Below are 24,256 nucleotides of genomic sequence, written 5' to 3' on the forward strand. Positions count from 1 at the left end.
AAAACGAATACAATCAATAATTACGGGAGCAGAATTCAAGTTTTCTGCCGGTATAGTAGTTTTTCAAAAAAGACCAGGTGAATGGCTTTAATTTGATATGTCGATCATCTGAATCGGTCTAGTAGTTCAAAAGTTATGAATTTTTGAAAAAAGTCATTTTTAGAAAAAGAGGAAAAAGTTGATTTTTCGGACAACCCTAAAATGGAAATGGTCACCCTAATCTTTATATATAAAAACGGATTTCTGTCGGTCTGTCTGATTATTCTGGACTCGGAAACTACTGAACCCATCGACATAAAAATTGGTATGTAGGGGTTTTTGAGGTCGGGGAAGGTTCTTATGATGCTTCGAAACCCATACAAAGGAAACACAAATTTCTGCATAACTCTAAAACTAACCCAGCAAATGGAGCCAAATTTGGTATGCGAAGGTTTTACGGGACATGAAACGTTTCTATTGTGAATAGATACTCCTGAAGCATTCATTTCTGCATAATTCAAAAAAAATTTGGCATGTGGCACAAACATTTATAAGGTGGTTCAACGCTCCACCCACCTTTCTGAGGGAGGCTGCCATAGAAATGAAACACAAATTTCTACATAACTCAAGAACTAATTAAGCAAATGGAACCAAACTTGGCATATGCAGGTTTTAAAGAGCAATAAATGTTTTATGTTGGTTTGAGACTTCTTTCCCCTCTCAAAAAGGATGGGGGAGAGTGCTAAGCAACTCGAGAACTAATCAAACAAATGGAATCAAAGTTAGCATATAGAGGATTTAGGGTGCAATAAATGTTTTGGTTCGGTGGTCAGACACTCCTCCCTTCTCCATCCTCCCCCTTTGTGCATAACTCAAGAACTTATCAAGCAAACAGAATAAAATTTGGCATGTGGAGGTTTTAAGAGAAAAGAAACGTTTCTTAAGTGGTTTGACACTCCCATCCTTCTCTACAGGGAGGGTAATGGCATATAGAGGTTTTGGGGATCGATAAACGTTTCTATGGTGGTTCGACACTCTTCCCCTCTCTCTAAGGGGAGGCTGCCATACAAATAAAACACAAATTTCTGCAGAACTCGAGAACTAATAAAGCAAATGGAGCCAAATTTGGGATGTGAGGTTTTAGGGTACGAGAAATGTTTCTATGACGGTATGACACCCCTCCCTTCTCTGGAATGGAGAGGCATTTGACATTTGAAAATTCTCGGAAAACTCTGAAGACAAATGGGAAAACTCGAACATATTGACAATCGTTGTTAGTCCATTTGATGTTTGCTGTAACGAAATTGATCTTTGTTCGAAAGTGGAAATAGATTTTAATGTGAAAAAGTGCACTCCTATATCTTCTTCTCTCTATATAAATAAAAATGGCATGTATAAGAGCAAAACTCGAGAAAGGAAGTGTTCGAGTTAGGGCTTATCATATACTCTGTATCAAACATTTATTCCATGTAACGGAGAAACATGTTATTTACAAGTGGATGAAAATTCTTGCACGAGAATTGAAAATAATCTGATATTATAATGTCGAGTTTTAGGGGGTCTTCGTAGCCACTTGGTTACACGTTCGCTTACCAAGCGATCGATCGTGAGTTCAAACTCAGGGCCCTCAATTGACCATCCTTGTGTTGTTATAGAATAACTACGTCCACGCAACCATCATCGATGGAAATCGGTCCACGGTGGAACAAAGATCGATTCATCCATACAACTGCAAGAAACATCGGGCTGCTGTTCTATAAATAACCCAACAATGATCAATATCAACTGTCTCCGCTGTCCGGTCTGCTGAACAATGGAAGAATAGAAAGAATACCCTTATGCCTAAATGGCTACTACTGTGTAATTTACCATAATGTAATGGAACAGAAAACTTAACGCCTAAATGGCTACTACAAACTACTGTGTAATTTACAATTTATAGAAACATAAACATATGTACATGTACACGATTAAAACCCGGCTCTGTTACAGCTAAAATGCTAATGAGCCTAATAAATAAATAAATGGGATAAAAAAAAAATGTCGAGTTTTGGTAGAAGTACTGATATTTTATAGTAAAAAATAATTTTAAAGGGTAGATTAGAAGATCAATCAATGAACAGTTCTGCGATTGGACCCATGAACGTGAGCTTAGTAAGAAAACGTGGATGTGATAGCGAAAAATAAATTTTGGGCGGGACGAAGTTTGCCCGGTCAGCTAGTGAAAAAAATTAAAAATACGGGTCAAATGTTTTGCAATAAAGAACAAAACTATCAATTCACACGAAAATCTGAGAACCACTATATCGGTTTGGCATGGAATGGCTGTATAGAGAAAACGTTTACCCGAATGGTAAACAATCCCGAATGAGAAAGAAATTTTTTAAAATTTAGTTAATAATATTGATCATAAAGAAAAACAGTTGAACACCACCCGACAGAGAAGCTGAAAACCAAAGAAGGAATTGTTTTCGTAATTACTGAATTAACACATTAAGGACCGCTCACGGGGTTTCTCGTGTTTCGCGTTCCGTCTGTTACGGATGGATCACGAAATAACCCGTGTTCTCTACACTAAACGGCTAAATCCTTGGTCTGCGAAGAATCTAACAAGGCCTACCGATGGCTCGCCTTCGTCTCATTCACACCGAAGGAAACGATCTCATTCGTTTGCCCGGTAAATTTTTGCATTGACATATGAAAGATATATCTCTAAGCAAAAATTATCCGGGCAAACGCACCAGGCAATCGAATGTCATCCAACGCTCTCTAACGCTCGGTCGGACCTAACTAAAAGATGTTTCCTATGTTTTAAACTAACCGGGCAATCTGTGGAGCACATGTTTGCTTGCGAGAGGCCTCCGCTTCCTCGCTAAATGGAGGCTCCGCTCCCATTACGTTGAACTCAGAATAAATGTCATTACGAAATAATAAATTCATGATGAAAACCGCGTTGCGGTGGTAAATACGTAAGTACCATTTTTTTTCATATCAATTCTTTTCACATTTTAATGGCATTGATGCTTCATACTTTTTGTGTTAAAATTACCTGCTTAGTTTACAAAATATTCCATAACCCATGCTGATTTCTGCATGATCTCTTGGCCTGGAAGAACAATACGGAAAGGAAAGAAACGGCATGTCAATTGTACCTACACTAATTTCTAAAAATGACATAGCGAAATCTTCAGCAACTTTTTTCGAATTTCCTCATTACAACTTCTCATTTTAATACGTATTTTTGTTGCTCTTTCATGTTGTTTTGATTTTAACTTATTTATCAACAGGAGATTTGACAAAACTTATATTTGTGAGAATGTTTCCCTCTCCATTCGGGAAAACATTCCATACGGATAAATGTCGCATTCGGGTATTTGTTAACATTCTGATAAACGTTACATTCTGACAAACGTTACATTCGGGTAAATGTCGCATTCGGGTATTTGTTCTATTCGGGTAAATGTGCTTCGGGTAAACGTGTTTCGGGTGAATGGTATTCGTGTGAATATAGCAGGACGGTGGACATAGAAGTTGTCATCCGCTAAGGAGTGTGTAATAACTCACCTGCCGATAAAAGTCCTTATCGGGAGTTGCACGAGAATTCACACATAGTAAACCATTGATTGTTCTTCCCAAGTCGTAAATCGTTAACCGAGTTATAAATCGTAGATCGCGAATCGTAAAGGGTAAATCGTTAATCGTCAACAGTGAATTTTAGAAGGTAGTAGTCAGGTTGCCAAAAATAACCTTGGTCTCCGCGATTGAATAAAAATATAGATCGAGAGTTTTTAAAAGAGTTTTTTCACGACCTTCTCAGGTCAGGAAAAATATCTATGTACTACGCACGACAAGAGGCGATCTGGCGTAGTGGTAACATCCATACCTCTCACGCAGAGGTCACGAGTTCAATTCTCACTCCCGACAGTCTTCCAAAAATGGAAGTAAAAGTGACGAGCCTGCCGAAATGTGCTGAAAGTCACTATAATAGAGAAAAAAAATACGCACGATGAATAACAAAACGCATAAGAATGTATATGTTCTTCAAATCTCATTTCGCCGAATAGTTGAGAGTTCACGTTTTAAGAATCACATCACTTACCGCAGTGAATCTTGATTTTTCTTAACCATTCCCACTAACAACTATCCCTTCCATGATAAACGCTAGGGAACCACGCTACAGAGGCGACCCTTCTGGCCTTCGGGCGGCGAATATCATACTAACATTCCTTCCCTTCCCCTGTTAGGAGACTGTTAGGAGATGGCCGACTGTTAGGAGATGGCCATTTAAAGCTCGAATCACCGAAAATTGCACAACGAGAATGATTTGCTAGTCCCAAGCGTCATTCAGTGTGTTCTTTGTGCAATTCGGTTGGTACAGGTCAATCACGGAGAGCAACTACGAATTGTACAGTCTACCCAAGCTCAAGCTCAAGCTCAATGGTATTCGGGTGAATGGGACCCAACCAAGTTATTCTTGCCATTACATATGGAGTGATTCTTGCTATCACATATTACAAATTACAATAACAATACTGAACTTTATATTCAAATCAATCTAACTAACACTGTTTCTATATATTTACAAAAAGATTTATTGACTTATCAAAATTAAATAACACAGTTTATAATTTGTGCATAATTGGTTGCAAATGTTTCGTTCAATACTGTTTGTCACTTGCTAATCTGTTCTTAATATTTCCTCCACCAACGCATGTGATAATGCAAGCCCCCGATGGCCAATCATTAATGTGTGCCGAGAATCGCTGTCTGCCTTCTGTTGCTCCATAGGCAAATATAGATATCTGTTTTGTTTCACGATTTACACAGAAACCAGAAGCCTCCGGTTGAAGCAGTGGACAAACACGCGCGCGCAAACAAAGCACAGCGAGGAAGCAATAACAAATGCAAATGGCCTGTGGAGAATCCAATCAAAAAATATAAACAGAGGCGAGAGAAGAAAAAAAACCCAGCATTTTTGGTGCTGGCTATCGGATGAGCAGTAATGATGGCTGACCGGACGACGTTTTTGTTTCGTTTCGTTTGTCGTATCTATTATGGAAAGTGTGTCTGTGTGTGATAATATCGCGGCATGATGCGATCGAAAATGCAGGAAAAATCACGGCACAGCAACACGGCAATGGAAAAAATATGCGATAATGCTGCTGTATTCGCAGCATCGTTTACGCTTGCATGATAAAAATCACATATGAAAATAGTTTATACAACAAATAATAATTCTAGGGATCGGTCATTAGCAACCAATCACATCGAGAGTAAACAGTAAGCGTTTACCCTCCGGGCCAAAAGTGACCGTCAATCCTCCAACAACACGGATTAGTCGATTTAATTTCCACGCTGTAAACAGTTCCATGACCTAGCCCAAAAGAGTTGTCGTCAGGGAGAGCCAAGTCTCTTTTACTCCCGGCCAAATAATGCCGTAAACCTACACTCCAACCGGCGCGCACACAAACAACTCCACAAGGCGAATGATAATAATTACCCGCTGAGAAAAGAAAAACTTACAGACTTTTAACTCTGATCCGTGAGTTTCGCACAGCTGAGAGTACCGAAACCAAAACTATGCGCCGGTGGGTATTTTTTGTCGGTGCGTTCGTAACAACGATTAATCGAAAGGGGAAAAGCAGATCGTAAATACCTTGCTACTAATGAATCTTGTTTTTAGACGCTAGTCGGTAAGGCACACGGGATCTTGGGCGGCTTGAGAGCTTTTCCCTTTTTTGCACCCATTACTTGTACAACATGGTTCGAGATCGGAGTTTACTCGAGAGCCGCATGTACCAACAGACACAAACATACAGCGGGCATCCCAACCTACTCCGAACAGTTCTGAAAGTAAACACAGCAATTAAGTTCCATGCGACTGTTTCAATGCTGAACACTTTGCCATACAAGGGCTTTCGGAGTGGTGGCTGCGTTTCTCGCTACACATATGAATATATTGTACACAATCGATTGGACAAATTGATTCGAGGTTCTACAACCACGGAAATTGAGTCATGAGCGCAATTATCTACGACCGTTACCAACGCCGCAACTTCCGGTCAAGCCGCTCTCGCACAAAGGTACGGCTGGTCATTGAGTGGTCATCAATTAAACGTGAGTAGCCTGCATTATAGGTTCGGGAAGAATGGAGAGGACTGCTTCGGAATGTGCTGAGCGAGCGGGGTGTTCATGAAACGTGTGCGCGCACATATCAACCTTTCACCATAAGAGTTGGCCCAAGTAGACCCACTTTAAGCGGTACGCAAGTGCCGCCATAACCATCATCCTCATCATCACCAGCAGCAGAAGCAGCAGCATCAACATGAAAGTGCAAGTGGAGTAATGAGTTTTACTTTCATCTGAATAAATTCCGAACATTTACCAGTGCTTCTCGGGCTCCTCCTCCCGCTTCTCTTCTCGCTGCTATTAATCCAATTTCCAATCGTTACGTTCCACCGGAGCACCATTGCAGCATTCGCTCTATTAGAGATGATAGATTATCACTGTTTAAAAGCGTTTTCGCGCATCTGCAGCTTCGTTTCGATGGCCCGAGAATCGAAAGTTGTGCGGGGTTCACGTAACAGTTAAATGGAGGAGAAAACAGGCACGGGATGCGGCATTTCCCCCGTATAGCAGCATATTTCGCGCGCGGTGCGTATCCGTTGATACTAGATGATAACGGTTTCGCGGATGCTGCTGCTGCACGGTAACGAACGAGAGATTTGTAGAGCCTCGAATTAGATTCCTGTTGGATGGTCTCTTGTTTCCAACTGTTCCAAAACAAGACCGGTCAGCAAAAAAAAAACAGAAACAAAGTCGTCTATTGTAGAAGCAAAAATGCACAATCTTTTGATGTTCCACTTTTTTGTTCTGATACGTAGATTGAAAACAATGACGCAAAACAGACTACCGGACTAACGACCAAGACTGACTAAACATAGTATCAAATACGTTGAAAAATCGAAAACTAGAACAAACATGAAATTGAAAGTGGAAGCTTATACTGAGATTGAACTAATATGGGTTGTTCAAATAGTAATTTACTTTCTCTCATTCAGAAAGTTTATGGGCTGCCGAACAAATTACACTGAGTTGATCGACAGTTTCTTCTCTTGGTAGAATTGTCAGAACATAGTTGATATTTAAAATTTAAATATCGCGGGCTTATTGACTTATTTTTTTAATTTAAAAAAATGCAACATTTTGATGAAATGTGTCGGATATCAATAACCTACTGTATTGCGAACGGATTTCAAATGTTCTTATTTTCACGACCATTGCAACACTACCATCAAACGACGCGCAACAAAACATAAACCGTTAAAACAAGTCCTATACCCTTTGCCTATGAATAGTTTGTCAGCGTGTTTTGACGATCAAAATATGTTGCAAGTCATCGCACTATGATGGTCAAGACGAGAAATACCATGTCACTTGAAGTAATGAAAGTTTACACTTCTGTCGACTAGCACAATGAAAGTATTCACCTTTACCAAGGTGCATTTGTTTACGTTGCGCTGCTTAAATACCCTTACTATATTGAAAATACTAAAACTTCGAGGACAACGAAGGATATAGATCAGCATTGGCGAACTGTCAATACGTGTATTTGGGTTCAATACTAGGTTAATTCATCGGGAGTTATTTACTTCTGTGCGAAGAGAGACATCCGGAACCACTGTTCTTACCGTTTGGCACAGGCTTGCCAATAATATTTATAATAAATATAATAATAAATATATAATAAAAAACTGGCTCTTAAAAACAGGAAGAAAACTGAATCCTGTAAAACCGTTTAATTTTAAGAAAATCGAGTATGATTTATCTGAAATATTTTTTTACCAATTCCAATGCTTGAGAAATAGAAATACTCCAATAGCTTGGGAAAATAATCATACAGATATAATAACCATGTGACATGTCCACGATTAAAATTCGGCTCTGTTACAGCTAAAATGCTAATGAGCCTACCACACATGAGAGCACCTTTAAACACAGGATTGGGAAGTCGTTTTAATTACTTATGAGAAGATTCAAAGTACCAAATTTCAACCTTTTTGGGCCCTAGTTTCAAGTTCTTGAAACGGAAACAGGTACTTTCACACAGTAGTCATTTAGGCGTAAGAGTATTCTTTCTGTTCTTCCATTATCCAGTTGAACCACCGGACAGCGGGGACAGTTGATTGATTATTGTTGAGTTATTTATAGAACAGCAGCCCGATGTGTCTTGCAGAGCAGAGCATGGATGGATGAATCGATCTTATTTCGACCGTGGATCGATCTTCATCGCTGATGATTGTTGCGTGGACTTAGCTATTCTGTAACAACACAAAGATGGTCAATGAGGGCCCTGAGTTTTGAACTCACGATCGATCGCTTACTAAGCGAACGCGCAACCAATGTGGCTACGGAGACCTCCGAAAAAAAAATATATTCGTTGTAGAGATAAAAATAATTCATCAGCATTCAAAAAATACTCATTTATTTACTACAAATACTACATTTACATTTGCAAGTCATTCGTGTGTTTGACGATGCTTATACATAGTTTTTTAAATCTAGATTGCATACTATCATTTTTTTAAAATTTTCAAGCTGCCACCATGATGTTTGACCAAATCCTATGATCTCAAAAAAGCGTTCATCGTATCGTTGTTGAGCCGATTTCAAAGCTAATTTTTGTTCTTATTATATTTAGAAAAAAAAATCGCTCGACAGTTGCCGAGGAGTGAGGCATAGTGAGAACGTTACAAACAAGGCATCGAAGCGCCGAAAAGGCGAGCGAACCGTCAATTTTTTTTAGACATCCAATTTTTGTCCACCAATCCTGCACATGCAAGTTTTCTGAAACTGTGATTCCCTTACGAAGTAATTTTATTTTTAGGGTACGGAATTCATTTTCCAGAGCTTGTGTATTCCCATTGTAGAATCCTGGAAACGCTTCTAATACACCGGTAATGCTTGTCAAAGTCAAACAAAGTTTCTGGGATTTAACATTGCCGTAGACTTGAGCGTCGAATCATCAAAATCGAATCTTTTTCTCATTTGTTTGATCAGCTCACTGAAAAAAACTGCGCAAAAATCCTTTTGAATGATCTACCTTTGCTGTCCATTGTTCTGATAATGTCTTCTGCTGCTATTTCAACCTAAAAATCTTGTCGATTTTCAAATGATTTTCACATTTAATAGCATTGGACATGAAAACAACGTAAGACTCCTCGCAGATATTAGTGAGAATGATCAAATAAAAATCATTCAGCTATCATGTAGCATCGTGAATTCTGGTCTTTCAGCCTGGAACAAACGATTCAATGTATTAATCTGGGGCAAAACAAACGTCGCACCGTCCGACACGAATCCTTTCAGACGATCCTTGTAAGGAATTTCGTTCTTATGAAACTGATCAATCATTGCATTGTAAATGCTTTTAGGATCAGCAGCACCAAACGATACTGCGAACTTTTACGGATTTTACGTCATGTAGCTTAATGTTGCTTTGTTAAATTGTAAGAAATTTCACAAATGGAAAAAATCTGTACCAATCTGTACTTTTTGACGAAAATCTGTACTTTTTGACGAAAATCTGTACTCTATACCGTACAGAATCTGTACCAAAAATAACGGAAAAAATCTGTACCTTTCCAGAGAAATCTGTACGTGTGGCAACACTGGCAGAAAGACGTTTCGTATATGTAGATTTGTTCCCGTATAACTATGAATAATCATTCTGCTCGTGGTAGTGACACAATTAATGATGACTTTGACGTCTTCTATCAAACGTCACGGACTGCATTGATCTAGCAGGCATTTGAAATTTTTCGTGACTTGATGAAATTTAACGATGTAGTATTGATTCAGTAGCTGGACAAAAGAGAGGAGAAAATCCCCTGGATGATGCAGAATCTGCAGAACAGTTGAGCATCAAGGAAAAACATGAACGAAGATTGCAGCAATCAAAGGTATAAATGTCCAGCCCAAGCTCAAAGTCTATAAACGGATTGGTAAAAACCCTCAGACAAGAGTTTTCGTACAGAGGGCATCAGAGGCAAATGCATGACAATGGTATTTGATGCTCTTTCTGCGTCTTCCTCTTCTGAAAATTTTGTTAATGAGACCCGATCAAGATTAGAAGACGACAAAATTAACATCCTCTGCGTTCTTAAGTATACTTTAACCAACAAACTAAGTAGCAAAAACTCATAAAATGTTTTTTGTAAACTAATCATTATCAATAAAAGCCATTTCTTCAAGAGAATGGTTTATTTTAAAATATTTTATTACCGGTAATTTACCGGTTTACCGGTAATAGAATTTTCATTACAGAATAACCGGTTATTGAAAATTTGACACGGTAATGCAATCCCTAGTCCTATCTGTCTATTTTTTATGGTCGAGTTTTGTCTTATACAAGCAATCACTTCGGACCATCTTTGCATCAGATAGCGTCTAGGCCGGAGGTTATTAAGGAGCTTCCGAAAATTTAACGGCAGCTTGCGGATATTCTAATACCAAGAATCTCCCGCGTTAGTGCCCGGAAAGAATCACAAGCAACGCGAGCCACACGAGTTGACGCAAACTCAAAACTCATAGGTCGATCGGTGGATCGTGACAATGTCTGAAGTCAGTCAGAGGATCAGGATGACTCGGCTATGGATTTGGTGGGATTGTTTGAACCATCTACTATAAGCTGTTGCCCTACGGCCAAGCAAGGAATTGTGCGTCCAACACACTGATATTATCTCGTCAGAATATCCGGAAGCATTGTAGCGATATGTCTATACATCAACTTCATAATCCGGACTTCACATCAAAGAAAAGACGGAAAGAATTATTAGTTTGAAGATTATAGTAAAAAAGTGCAGTAAAATTAAATATCAATTTACCTCTTTCAATACGTTCGCAAGCAATCTGAATGGTATAAAATATTAGCAACAGTACTACCCATAAATTAAAGATAAGAAAATAATGAAACCGTCTGTAAAATGCTACTTCAAAGACTAGAAAAAAATCGGTCATTTCGATCGAATGATTAATGGGGATGAAAAATGCGTATATTTTGAGTATCCGAGGCGTAAATATGCTTGGTTGACGCAAACTCATTACAACAGAATAAAAGTATTCATTGCGCCAAAGCTATGCTCTGCATTCGGTGAATTCAGGAAAGTGTTCAGCAATATGCCTCGTATATCTCCTTCAATTCCACTTATTCCGAAGCACCTTACAGGTGAGAGATGTTATTTCTAAAAATAAATCAAATTGAATTCTCAACATCTCTTCAAACAAGAAATTTCTTAAGTTAATAATCTAAAAGACGGTGCCTGTAGTTGTGGCGGGTGTTAATAACGTGGATATTTACTCGCGAGTACACTCGTGATGTGAATACTGATGATCTACATTATATAAAAACAGGCTATGTTCAATCGTACTAATGCTTATCGAACATCAGACAAAAATGTTCATAAATTGTCATCACTGAGGAAGCTAAGTAACGTAGTATTTTCGAAGCAAACAGAACAATTTTTAAAATGAGGATCCTCCCATACCACTTTTGATCAAATCTAATCAATTTATTCACAACAAACCATAACATAACATGAAATGTACTGGTCACATTGTAGTGGTGTTGTATGTCTAACGTAGTTTCTCAATTTTACAATACTTAACTTGAGTGTTATTTTCCAATAAAACCCTGGAAAGTGAAATTGTTGTTTTTCCGCATATATTGAAATATATCGTTGTGTAAACAATTTATAGAAAAAAAAGCATTCACTCACCTGAACCTTGACGGGTTCCTTCGGTCGCTCCCGGGGTGGTGCCTTTTCGGGGCATTTCTCGAAGATCAGCACCCGCTCGGCGACCGAGCCCCGCGATAGGAACGGTCTGATCGGGCTGGGAATGGTCTTCGCCTGGAAGTCCTTCTTCTCCTCCGGCAGCCCCAGTCGGCCAAAGTCTTTCGGCAGTCTTGTGGTGGCAACGTTGCGGGTGAAGTTCGTCGACAGCTTGTGCTGCTCGTGGATTTGGTGAATGTTCAGTATTGGTATGTGGTTTGGCTTCATCGGGACGCCATTCCAGTGTTTGACACCGGCGGCGCCGGTGTTGTTTTGCGCGTCGGCACCGGCGCCTGCGCTTATGCCGTTCACGTCGCTCGTGCCATTGGTGGTGGCCACCAGTGTTGATGAAGTTACCATGTCTGCGGCGTTACTGCTGTACCCGTAATCGGGTATATCACGATCGGTGAGGGTGGAGGTGATCACCTCCGGAAGTAAACTGTCACTGTTGTTCAGAACGGTGCCCGTTTTGAGCGCGTTTATGAGACGTTCCTCCTCGCGGGAGACCTCATCCATAAGCTCAGCGGTGTTTTTAGAGATGCTAGTAAGGCCACTGTTACTGCCGGATCCACTGCCGGGAATTGACGAACTGTGCTGATGGTTGTTGGTGGCTTTATCGGAACTATTGTGCTGGCCGGGGGTTTTCACTGCTACACGATTCTTCAACGGCCAGCTAGGAACATGGTTTAGCAGGTGGTCCGGTTTTACCGGCGTCTGAGGCTTCTCCCGTTTCTCGACGATCGTATCTTTCAGCACATCCGGTACGTTGTTTTTGTTCAAAGTACTGATATTGTTATTATTGTTACTGATCACTTTACTCACACCGCCATCAGCAGGCCGGATATAGTTTGGCTTGTTGATGGGCGATGTGTTCGGATTCTGAGCACCGTTTTGTTCAAACTTTTGCAGCACACTCTTGATGGTTGATCCAGAGGCGGCAGGTGTTCGTCCGGCGGCTCGCTGCTTTTGCGCCGCAATTCGGGCCTTATCCTCGTTCACGAACGAACTGACCAGCTGTTCGAGGCTGTTGTTGGATAGCTCGGGAGCCTGCGCTAGAAGCTCGGCTACACCGGAAGCGGTCTTCTGTTGATTGGCAGAGGCAGCGGAAGTCAGTACAGTTCCCGCCGAGGACGTTGGCGATGCGGAAGAGGTAGTGCCGGTAGGGCTCAAGGTTCTGCTAAAAGCATTTTCGCCGTCCACCGTCGGTAGCTGACAGTTGAGAATCTCAGTTGGCGCTAGGCCACGGGCTTTCCATGTCTGATAGATCGCTTCGGCGTGATCGGAAATCTGCTTCGCGATCGCGTCAAGGTCCTCCTGCTGTTGGTGATGATTCGGCTGACCCTCGACGAAACTGTGCACGTTCGACGAAGGCGAAGAAGCGGAGGACTGCTTCGCTGTGGTCGCCATGTTCGAATATGGTTCCGTTTCGCGGCGTAGCAATATTTTACGTGTTTATTATTGTTTTTTTTCAGTCGCACACAAATTTTCGTTTGTTTTGTTTCATTGATGTTCGATGTTCACAATGCACACAATCATAATTTATTTTTTGCGATCAATTTTTTTCAAGCGGGAAGAAACGAGAGAGAAATATTATTAAAACATGACCTTCCCTCCGGCAATGAGCATGTATTGACGTGTGTAAACTATGGGTTTCGTGATTCCTTGTTCACATTATTCACAACAAACAATGATGATGAGCGAGAGTATAGCAGACACATCGAACTATTCTTCTTTGCTTCTTTTTCCGCCGAGTTTACTCGTCGGCTAGCTTACAGATTACATGATTACAATACTTTTCTTACACATTGTTATCCACATCCACGGGGCGTAGGACACGGGAACACACACAATCGTCTTTCTCTCTTTCTGGCACAGAGGTGTGTCTTATCGCATTTTCTCGCAGATGAAGGCTACTGTGTTGCGACAACGAACACGCGCGCACCCAAGAGATGACGAACTGAGAGAATGCTCTCTTTTTCTTCTCTTTCGGTTTTCACCTTCTTTGCTTTCGTTTTGTTTTGATTAACTCATTTTAACTACTCTCGTGCAGATGATTTTCTTTGTTTTCAATTTTTGTGTTTTCTATTTTTTCTTTTGTTAAATTTTCAAACCGGATTCACACTAGCAGCTAAAACAAAGAGAGAAAGAAGAGGAAGCAGACACAAATACGTTTAAGATGGAAACACCAGGATTAATGAGAACACAAAGGGGGGCAAACACACAAACACATACACACACACACACACACACACGTGGAAGGACCAATCGAAGCGAGCGGCGGCTATTGTCGTTGCGTCCTTGGTCTCTCGCTCGCGAAACACGGGTCACAACAGATGTGTGTGTGAGAGCGAGTGCAGCAACAAAGCACTCAGCTGCATTTATTGTTTTAGCAAAAGCACGCGTTCGGACAGTGAGCGAGTGGGAGCGAAGGATAGTTAGCGGCGCATGCTGGCGGCATCGGTTGGTGTTATGAGAAAACTAAAACTGGTGTATTATTCTGGTGGAGACAGGTTTATTACCGATTTCTCTTTTGTTTTGTTTGGGGGATGGTATCTAAACTTTGTTTGGTTTGTTTACTTTATATTCATTTGTTTCGACATTGATTTAGGGATGTTATTTTGGGACCAATCTCTTGCGATGGTCACTTTTTTGAGCACGTTTCGGATTTTTCTTCACTGTCCTGTTTGGCTTCGGAATTCGGTATGTTGGTTGGGGAGGGCTAACATATCACCTTAGTGTAGTGTTTGGAAGCAACAGAGGGTGGTGATTCGAACTCACTTATCGCAAACAAGTTCTGATAGTAAAAATTGAAAGCTTCATTCATCTAGGAAGCGTTCGGTTTTATCACTCGAGATGGGATGAAAATCGTGCCGATAAACAACAAGAGGTTCTTCTTTCTTGTTTCCTTCCCCGTTTTCCCTCGAACTGTAGTGCACACGATTATTTTTCACTTTTCATTCAAACTTCTTCCTCGTGTTGATGATGATGATCATCCACTTTTTCCGCACTATGTCGGAACTGAACTAGCGTTGCAGCATGTGCACACGAGGAGCCGCCACTTTCTTGAGATTTTTATTTTTAGAACCGCATTTTTCATCTGACGAGGGGGAAAATCGCACACACTACTAAACGGTATTTTTCCTCAAGGCGAAATATTTTTTTCACTTCAGCACTCGTCGTATATGCCGGAAATTTCACTCGTCAGCTACGCTTGGTTAGTAGAAGTTGCCTTTTTAATTTTCATCAAATACACCATATCACTGTTATTTAAAAAAAAGAGGCAGACGAGGATTTACTGTATTCACTGAGCACTTGATGCACGTCCGACGAGTAAAATTACACTCTCGCGACTAAACTCTAGGATATGTGTGGGCCTCATCAGGCCAGACCTTGTGCTCCTCGGCACCACATACTTTCGCTCCCACTCACTCTCGCGATTTTTCTCTTTCTCACTCTCAACCATCCGCAATTGATCACAGAACAAAGATCAATAGTAAGCGAGTAAGAGAAAGAGAGAGACACACAAATTCGAGTATTCGTTGTTGGGTTCCTCTCGTCGTGACACGCCGCGCGACGTTTTGATCCAAGATTTATCTCCACACTGATCTTCGACACGGCTGCTGTCGATGGCTGATAATAATAGCTAACGTTCCCGTGACTATGACCAACCACCCGCCTTCACTGTCGTCCCCCTTTGGACGGTTTCGGAGCAACAAAGCTGCACATACCCATTTCGAGTGGTGTGTGCCCTGGGACGTCACGGGCCACGTTTAATTAAGGCTGGCTACTACTGTTGACAACGCCAAAACGGTTCCGTGAGTGAATGTGATGTGACTCGCGTCGATGGCGGCTCAACTGTGTTTCGGATTACCGTACACTTGGGGTTGGATGTTGGCTTGCTTTCGTCTCGTGCTCTATGTGATGGTATATTTAGAACTGGCGGCTGCGAAAAAAAACAGAGACGAGATGGGAAAAAACATAAAGCGAGATTAGTCGCGTATGGCTTTCGTTTTCATCGGTAGTTATGCGTTTGTGTGCATGTGTTAAAGTATGCGCTGTTTTTATTACGGCTAGTGGTTTTTATTTCTTCCCTCTGCTCATCTACAACCCGCCGGCCGTTTGTTATTAATGATTCGAGTTAATTGAAAATTGTTTTATTTCTATTTGTGCTACTGATGTTGCCTCGCATAGCATCCGTCCGACAACATTGCCACATTGGCTAGCTTTATATGTTGCGTAGAAAAAATATTTTACTATTACTTAATGCATTATGTCGGAAACACACGGGAAATCAATCATTTCCAATCAAATGTCACCTTATGGAGATTGTCAACATTCGTTTCGACGCTAAGTTGGCAGAACTGATCTCTATACTGAAGATTGGTTTGTTTACAGTGTTCAATTTTGTCAGTTTTTGAGATTGCACAATTGAACATAAAATTCTAGTCAGTCAGACTGCCAGTAATTTATAATCAGGAATTACTGGCAGCGCTCCTGAAGAGGCTTAATTTGGTCAAAATTTGGTCGACTCAAACTTGACGCATTAACGTTGATCGTGCATTTGAAAACCTGAACACGCCTTATTTTTTAGGTGTACGCTTGCAGAACGATGCCTATATTTTGATTTTTGCTTCTACTCTTCCGTTATCAAAATGAACAGACAAAGAGGAACAACGCATCAAGGCGAACTAGCGCATCGCGAAAATCCGGACTAATCGCACGTCAAGTAAGCGATAGCGTTAAAAAATAGACCAAATAAACAGTCGCCAACTCAATAAAAGTGTTCAGGGAACAATTGTCAACAGTCATGTACTCAAGTATTGGGGAGGAAATCGAAAAACCAGAAACCGCTGCTATGACGAAAAAAGTGACCAGCGCTTCCAAGCGTAAACCCAATCTCTCCCTCCAAGACTTCGTAAACAATCTTGGAATGTTGTCTACAACCGTGTCTCGAGCTAAAGAACGATCCGAAGGTATTGACTCCGAATACAAAAAAAATGGTTTAACAACCGCATTTTCAACGTAGAACTACGGAATTATATTACTGAATCCACTTATTCATCACCTCCACTATTATTTTAAAATGCATAGACATTTTCGAAATATTTTTTTAGTTATTTAGTTCTTATTACTACTTCAATTGTATGATTTTTCATTTCAAATTTGAACAATTGAAAACAGCTTGGTAAACTGATTGGGAAAAAATGCCTCCCTAAATGGATATCGCAACCAAACGTCGATAAATAACAAATTATATATTAGATATAGAAAAGTTATTTTTCTTTCATAATTTGCATCATGAAAGTGTGTTCATTCCATCTGAAAATGCATAATAGTTATTGTCGCTTCCCAAACTCGTGATCAACGCTAAAAAACTTCTCCCTCCAAAAACAAATTCATCGGTTCATGCCGGTACATGTCTGATGAAACAGTATTTTTTCTCTGTGTACAACATACTTCATAGCAAACCCTTATTCCATTCAACAACTATCAACTTTTGCACAGAATGTTTGCACTGAGCTGCGCAAGTATAAATATTTCCTATCGGTTGGTTCAAATATCTTTGCGAACTATCGAGAAATGGCGAAGCATAACACTTTGACGTCCGCACGTTTCATACTTGGTTTGTCGCCGCTCGTTCTTGACATTATCGGGAAATTATAAATTGTTAAGTTTTACTATTCGTTAGTTTTCATAAGTTCTCATCCCTGCTCCCCTACTTTCAGGAAATTTAGAAGATATACGTAAACGTTACAGACCTGTCCATATTCCCCCCACTTTTTGTCTATGCGGGTAATCATCGTAAAAATGTTCTACTTTTCGGTCAGTTTTAGTTTTAGTAAAACAATTGAAAAATATTCAGCCGATTAATTCGAAAAACAATATATTCAAATGCAGTTTAAACAAAACTGCTGGCACCTTCTTTGTCGTGGCACACTTTGATACAGAGGTCTTCCTCTTCTTTGAGGGTGTATAGTGAATGTGAACGAAAATGCACTGCTGCTGCTTGTATCGAGCTGTGTGTGGATTCCACATTAGGCATGAGTGATGTCCGCTCGTTGTGTTGTGCTTGCTAGCTCGCTCGCAACGATGGTTTCATTCCATTCCATTCCATATTTGGTTTTAAACTTCTTCATTTCATTCGCCTCTAGCCCTGAGAAATACCCTTGTGCAAAGATACTCCCCTCCATACTCTTCCTTCACCTGTCTTAAGAAAGACAATCCATTCCCGCGCGATGCTCGCCGGCAACGATGTTGCTGCGATGACCACCAAGCGAGAAGTGGTGTGGTTTCAAATCACGTATGGCTTATTTATACCAAATAAGCTGAAAACGGGCAGAAATGGATGTATGCAGCTGCTCATTTTTAACGGCACGGAAAGTAAGCTCACAAATCGGCAGAAAAAATGTGTGGGGAAATGGGTATGCTTCCAGTTTTCTTTAATTTAAACCGTTTAGGGATTTGGGAATTGCAATGTACATCATATCTTAGCAAATCTTAGAAAATTTCCGATTCGGTTGATATGCAAATCATCAGAATTTGTTCGCTGTGGAAATAGTTATTAACTCAACTTTATTTCATAAAAACGTGACCTGTTTTCTGATTTGGCACCCTTCCTGAAAGATGTAGTTCTGAGCCAAAATTGTAAAAAAAAAAATTGTTATTAAATCTGCTTGCTTATCACATCGAATGTCATTTTTATCAAAATTTAGCAAAAAGTTTTAGTGGCGCTGACAACAGTCGTGGTTTTGTCAATCAGTTGAAAATCTAACATATCTAACTATCTAACAAATTAGCAAGATGTTGAAGTAATCAGATGCAATATTTCATGCATCACTCAAACTTCATGCAAGATTTCATCAAAGCAACGAGGAAAGTGTCACCCATACAGTGATCGTTCATTAATTAGGAGGAGGCAGCGATTATCATGCGAAGACTTATTCAGATCGGCATTACATCGCATCACAAAAATGAAACGAAATGAAATATAAATATTCTTCATGGCTCACATTCATAATTCTCAACGACTACTTCCTTCTATGATGGATTGAGCAGTAGAACCAATACTACTGGATTGTGATAGTCCACAATGGACAATGTAAAGAAATCGCAATACCATAGCTATCCATTGAAAATAAAGCAACTTCATGATTTCATTTCATTTCCCTCAAAATATCACGAAATCGTGAGTATTTTTAACTTGTTTTTTTCGTTTTTCCCCATAAATTTCATATTCAATGTAATCAATGACGATATATATTTTTTGTATATCAATTCAAATATGCTTGATCTACCATTCCATTCCACCTTGTTATGTGTCTCACTGATATTCATTAATCATTTTCAGTTAGACAGGTGAACTTCCTGCTAGAAGCTTATTGTCTTTCTTTGTTCGTTACAAACCGTTTGAAGGTTGTGAGTACATACAACAAACGGCCCTTTTCAGGGCTACTATTTAGAGTTTCAAAAGAGTTAAACTAACAGATTTCTGAACAATGAAAAGAATTACATTTAAAATAACCAAGTGTTCTGAACAATCACAGTCCTACGTCAAACTTCCGTCCGTGTCCTAGGCTCAGACCCTTCTACTTTTTTTCTATAACCATACACTCTATCCAACGTCTATAAGACCAGGTGATGATCTTGCTGCTTTGTGTCATTGTAAACAAACAATGATTCAATTTATATTCTAGTGTGTAGGTATTGGTGACTACCATACACTTTATGATTTTCATATGTATGTGTGCAAGCGCTGAGCGTAAACGAATGTTTTCGTATTTTCAACTGTCAATTTTCTATAAGACCAGTTACATTTTCCGTTGTTTTAGTTGTTTTAATCAATTAAATCTGGCAAATGTTGAAGGGAAAAGTCCTCGCGGAGAGAGAAGAAAGACAAATCGATGCATTTCACCCAGAAAATCAGAGAGAGAATAAGAGAAATTTCTCGTCGGATTAGACGATCCGTCAAGTAGTGCTCAATTGTTTCGCGAATCCTCAAGGATATGGTAAGAAGGAGAGAGCTCCACGTAAATCTAAGCTCTCTGACCGAGATAAGCGGGAAATAGATAGAACAGGTTCGAATAGCTCAAAATCGACTGTGCAAATAAAGCAATATTTCAACTACTCAACTGCTCGGGTGACAATTCGTCAAATTTTGGTAAAAATCCTCACATAAAAAGGGGTTAAAAGGGCTTAAACCATCTCAAATCGGAAGACGTCTGAGTTTTGCCAAAGCTCACATGAACCGACAGTGGGACATGGTATGTTGTGACAAAGAATGTTTCCAAAAGAATACATTTTGCTATATACCATACGAAAAGTTCTTAAATGTAGAGGTTATCTTCACTGATGAAAAAAAGTTTAATTTGGATGGTCCTCATGGTTTCAACGGGTACTGGTACTGGGTACTGATTTACGGAAGAAGGAACAGTATTTTTCTACCAGGAATTTTAGCGGAGACTCGTGCATGGTTTGGGCGGGATTCTGTGCAACCGCAATGCTCAAGATAGCCTTCACATCATTCAAGGATTACAAACATGTTCTAGAATCCTCTCTCCTACCGTTTTTGCGTGGATATCGTCACAAAAAAATTAAATTCCAGCATAACAATGCTACTATTCATACCAGCAACTGAAATAACCAAAAGATTAAGGACCAAAACCTTATTTTTATGACTGGTCGGCTCGCTCTCCAGACTTGAATCCAGTTGAAAATCTTAGGGGGTTCCTTGTACGCAGAATCTACACTGAGGAAAAACGGTACACCACGATTGAAGAGCTCAAGGTCGCAATTTCGGAAAAATGGAAAAATATCGAGAAATCCGTTCAGCACAATTTGGTAAATAGTATTCCAACACGAATTTTCAAGGTTATTAGTCTAAATGGCAAGGTTACTAACTATTGACATGTAAATCAGCCGATCGGTAAATCAGGTAAATCGGTAAATCATGGGCGATATGTGAAAACATGTGACTAAATCGTGTATATAGTATCTGATACATGAACTATGATATGAACTCACGTGTAATGTTCTATACCATAAACAAGTGTACCTTGTATATCAACAACAAGGGTCTTTGAAATGAATATACATGATTACTCCAAGAGCCTTGATTCAGCAGGAAGACAGATGACAACTGTGATGTCAGACAAAGGGTAATGTTGACTGTCCTATTGGACAGCACGCGCCCTCTTAGAATGTCATCGACGCAGCCACTTTTCCGGAATGACAGAGCTGCCGGCTGTCACTAGTTGTGAGTAAACAAAACAAAACAAAGAAAAAAAGGAGAAAAGTGATTCAAGAAAACATAATTCGATTGTGAATCCCTAGAAATATTTGCTGCTTAATTTATTATATATTCTTACTTGCTACTTAATTAATAGGATTCTTAAAAAGCGAGGTGAATTTCTATTGAATATGTAATAACTTACAACTAATTGATAACTACTTCCTAGATCCTATAATTATATTCAAAGTTTAGACACCTAATTTAACCTAATTGAACGTAACCTATTTCTAATGCTAAATTGAATTGGTAAGCCAGGAAAAAACAATATATTTTCTTCGAACATAGCCGATAACTGAATATTGTTATAGCTCTTGCCATTATACTAAGGAAACTGTATCACCCGCTGAATCCGAACTAGGGAAACTAAACGTAAGTGAGATTGAACTCGAAACGTGAACTTATACATAACCTAATACAAACTTATCGTTACTATTTACATATCTATATATATATATAGGAAATTATTAATTCTCCCAAATAAAGAGCTTAGCGTAGTTATTGTAGCTCTGGAGTTTTTGAGATACGGAAGAACTTCCCTGGTAATTTGTCAATTGAAGCGCAATCTCGACAGGTAAGCTTCGAAATAGCCAGACATATGGATTCGATGAGCAGACAGAGCCAAGATCCAGGCGGACGAACGGATACTAAAAGAAGTTACGGTTACGGTAGGACACGTACATATCAAAGATGACAATTTTTCTGATTCGTAATGAGGAGAAATACTAGATGTTTTTAAGCATTTAGCGAAAGCATATAGATAGGGAACATGGCACATGGAGGACGCGATATTCCTCTAGGAATGTGAATGAAGATCTATAGGGGAAGTGGGGGCATAGTGGTCACCCTAAGGAATATGCCCATTTCCAGCGCCCACATACCGATTCAATCCCCGTTTCTCGAAGAATATTATAGTTCAACTCACTGTTCTTCAAGATTGCAAACGGCTTTTACTATAAAAATAGTACACTTTTCATCATTAGAAAAAAAAAAAGGTGAAAAGTCGAACTTTTTTTTGATAAAGTGGTCACCTAGTGAGGGTGCGTTTTTTCGTCTAAATTAGTTCAATTCATATTTGATATAGTAGGTACATGTATGAAATAAGCATGGCCTATTCACCTAAAGTTTCAATTTGATTTTTTTCTTACATACAAAAACACATAACGTTCCGCATAATGAGACCAGGATCAAAGCCACGAAAGGATGGTGATGAGGTATATCAGCTTTAGTAAACAGAACATTGTACGTTGTTATTCACCAATGACCACTTTGCCCTCAAACATCAAAATAATTTATATGCTAATTAATCGCTGATGTTAAACAATATATCTGTTCACTTCTCCTAGAATATTTAAACAGTCGTCCAATATATCAGATTGAGCTTGAGCTTGGGTAGACTGTACAATTCGTAGTTGCTCTCCGTGATTGACCTGAACCAACCAAATTGCACAAAGAACACCCAGAATGACGCTTGGGACTAGCAAATAATTCTCGTTGTGCAATTTTCGGTGATTCGAGCTTTAAATGGTCAATAACGACGCCGGCCACGTCCTTACAGTCACCAGGGGAAGGGAAGGAATGTTAGTATGATATTCGCCGCCCGAAGGTCAGAAGGGTCGCCTCTATAGCGTGGTTCCCTAGCGTTTATCATGGAAGGGATAGTTGTTAGTGGGAATGGTTAAGAAAAATCAGGATTCACTGAGGTAAGTGATGTGATTATGTAAGCGCGAACTATCGACCACTCAATCAAATTCCGAAAATCTCATATATTACAACCTTCGGCAGAAAAGAAGTAAAACTTTTAAAGTTGATTGGACCGACTATATATTCTATTATTAATCGCGATGACTGAGAATTATTTTAGGGAAAGCTAAGAAGGTAACCGGGGAAACTTGGGAACCTGAGAAGAAAACTCCTTTAAAAACAATCGGAAATCCAATCCAATCGCTCTGACAATAAATCCCATCATTCATCATGCTTATTCTTTAACGAACTACAATGGCGACGACGGAAAGTTATTTTAGGAAAAAATCTTAGAAGGTAATCGTAAGAACTCCTCAAAAACCAATCGGACCGGCGATGTATTTCGTTAATCATCGAAGCTTTATTGAACCGTTGAACATATGTTAAACTATAAACTAATACAATACTGAAAAAAATACTAATCAATCTGAAATGCTTCCGGCGTATTGATTATAGAGCTAAACTGACTGAACTAAATTATCAAAAACACTTTCCATTAATTGAAAACGTGAAGAACATACTCTAATGAGAAACAAGAAAATTTATAGTGAAACGAAACTATTTACAAATACTACATTATAATATAAATTAACGTACTGAATCAACTATTGCATATTTTCAAAGTTAAAGTGCTTTTCTGACTAATAGGTATAATATGATGCGAAAGACTGAAGAACAAACATTGAAGACTGCTGTCAACACTGAAGCTACTATGTTCATACGTAAACTGGACTCATTAAGTTAGATTTGATGCATCTATGTGCGAAAATGTAATCGCACGAATCGTACGCAATCACGAGAAATAATCAGCTACACTCAACTACACTGGTGTGGCCGCCAGTGTCAGCCGCATTCACCGTCCTCTCTCCCTCTCCCAACACTGAGAGAGTCTTTAAGTGAAGTGAACTTCGGAGAGCTTTCGGATCGGTATTTGAAATTGTGAATCATGAATACTATTGAAGAAGAAAGCAAACTATACTTTAGAAAAAAAAAACTTAGCTGCGGTATTGATGTTCCTCGACATGGTTGGGTCATCTTAAAATTCGTCAAGCGATTTTCTTGTCACTTACTCCTCTACCACACATAAAAATGCCTTTACCGAAAATGTGTTATGTGGCCAACACTTTCGATCATTATTCTCGCATTGATGTTTGAATATCCCATGCAACCGTACACTACACACACACATACATACACTATCAAATACATCATACATTCCAACACAGCGGCAGAATTGAGAAACACAAAAATCTGCCACATAGATATTTTCGAACCCCCGGAAACATCCAACATCGCTGCGTTTCATTCTAATCGAGTGCGAGCATGGTATTGAGCGGCTTCGGCTCTCTCCCGCTTCCTCTCTCTCTCTCTCTCTCATAATAGTGATACTTTCACTCAGAACACGTTTCTATATTCA

General features: G+C 39.6%; 1 protein-coding gene across 17 annotated transcripts in view; it reads right to left on the bottom strand.

Annotated features, from left to right (window-relative positions):
* LOC129780572 (uncharacterized) overlaps positions 1-24,256 on the bottom strand; it is a 266,066-nt gene that overhangs the window by 76,797 nt on the left and 165,013 nt on the right. For 3 of the 17 annotated variants that reach the window (XM_055788964.1, XM_055788967.1, XM_055788970.1), the window contains exons 2-4: positions 15,539-15,753; positions 13,613-13,938; positions 11,757-13,204 (exon numbers count right to left, since the gene is read on the bottom strand). In XM_055788964.1, coding sequence (XP_055644939.1) covers positions 11,757-13,204; positions 13,613-13,628 — 1,464 coding nt within the window. In that variant the 5' untranslated portion in view covers positions 13,629-13,938; positions 15,539-15,753. The other 14 variants (XR_008743962.1, XR_008743961.1, XM_055788962.1 and 11 more) reach the window with 11 other exon arrangements.

Source organism: Toxorhynchites rutilus, chromosome 3 (assembly GCF_029784135.1).
Source record: "Toxorhynchites rutilus septentrionalis strain SRP chromosome 3, ASM2978413v1, whole genome shotgun sequence".
NCBI lineage: Eukaryota > Metazoa > Arthropoda > Insecta > Diptera > Culicidae > Toxorhynchites > Toxorhynchites rutilus.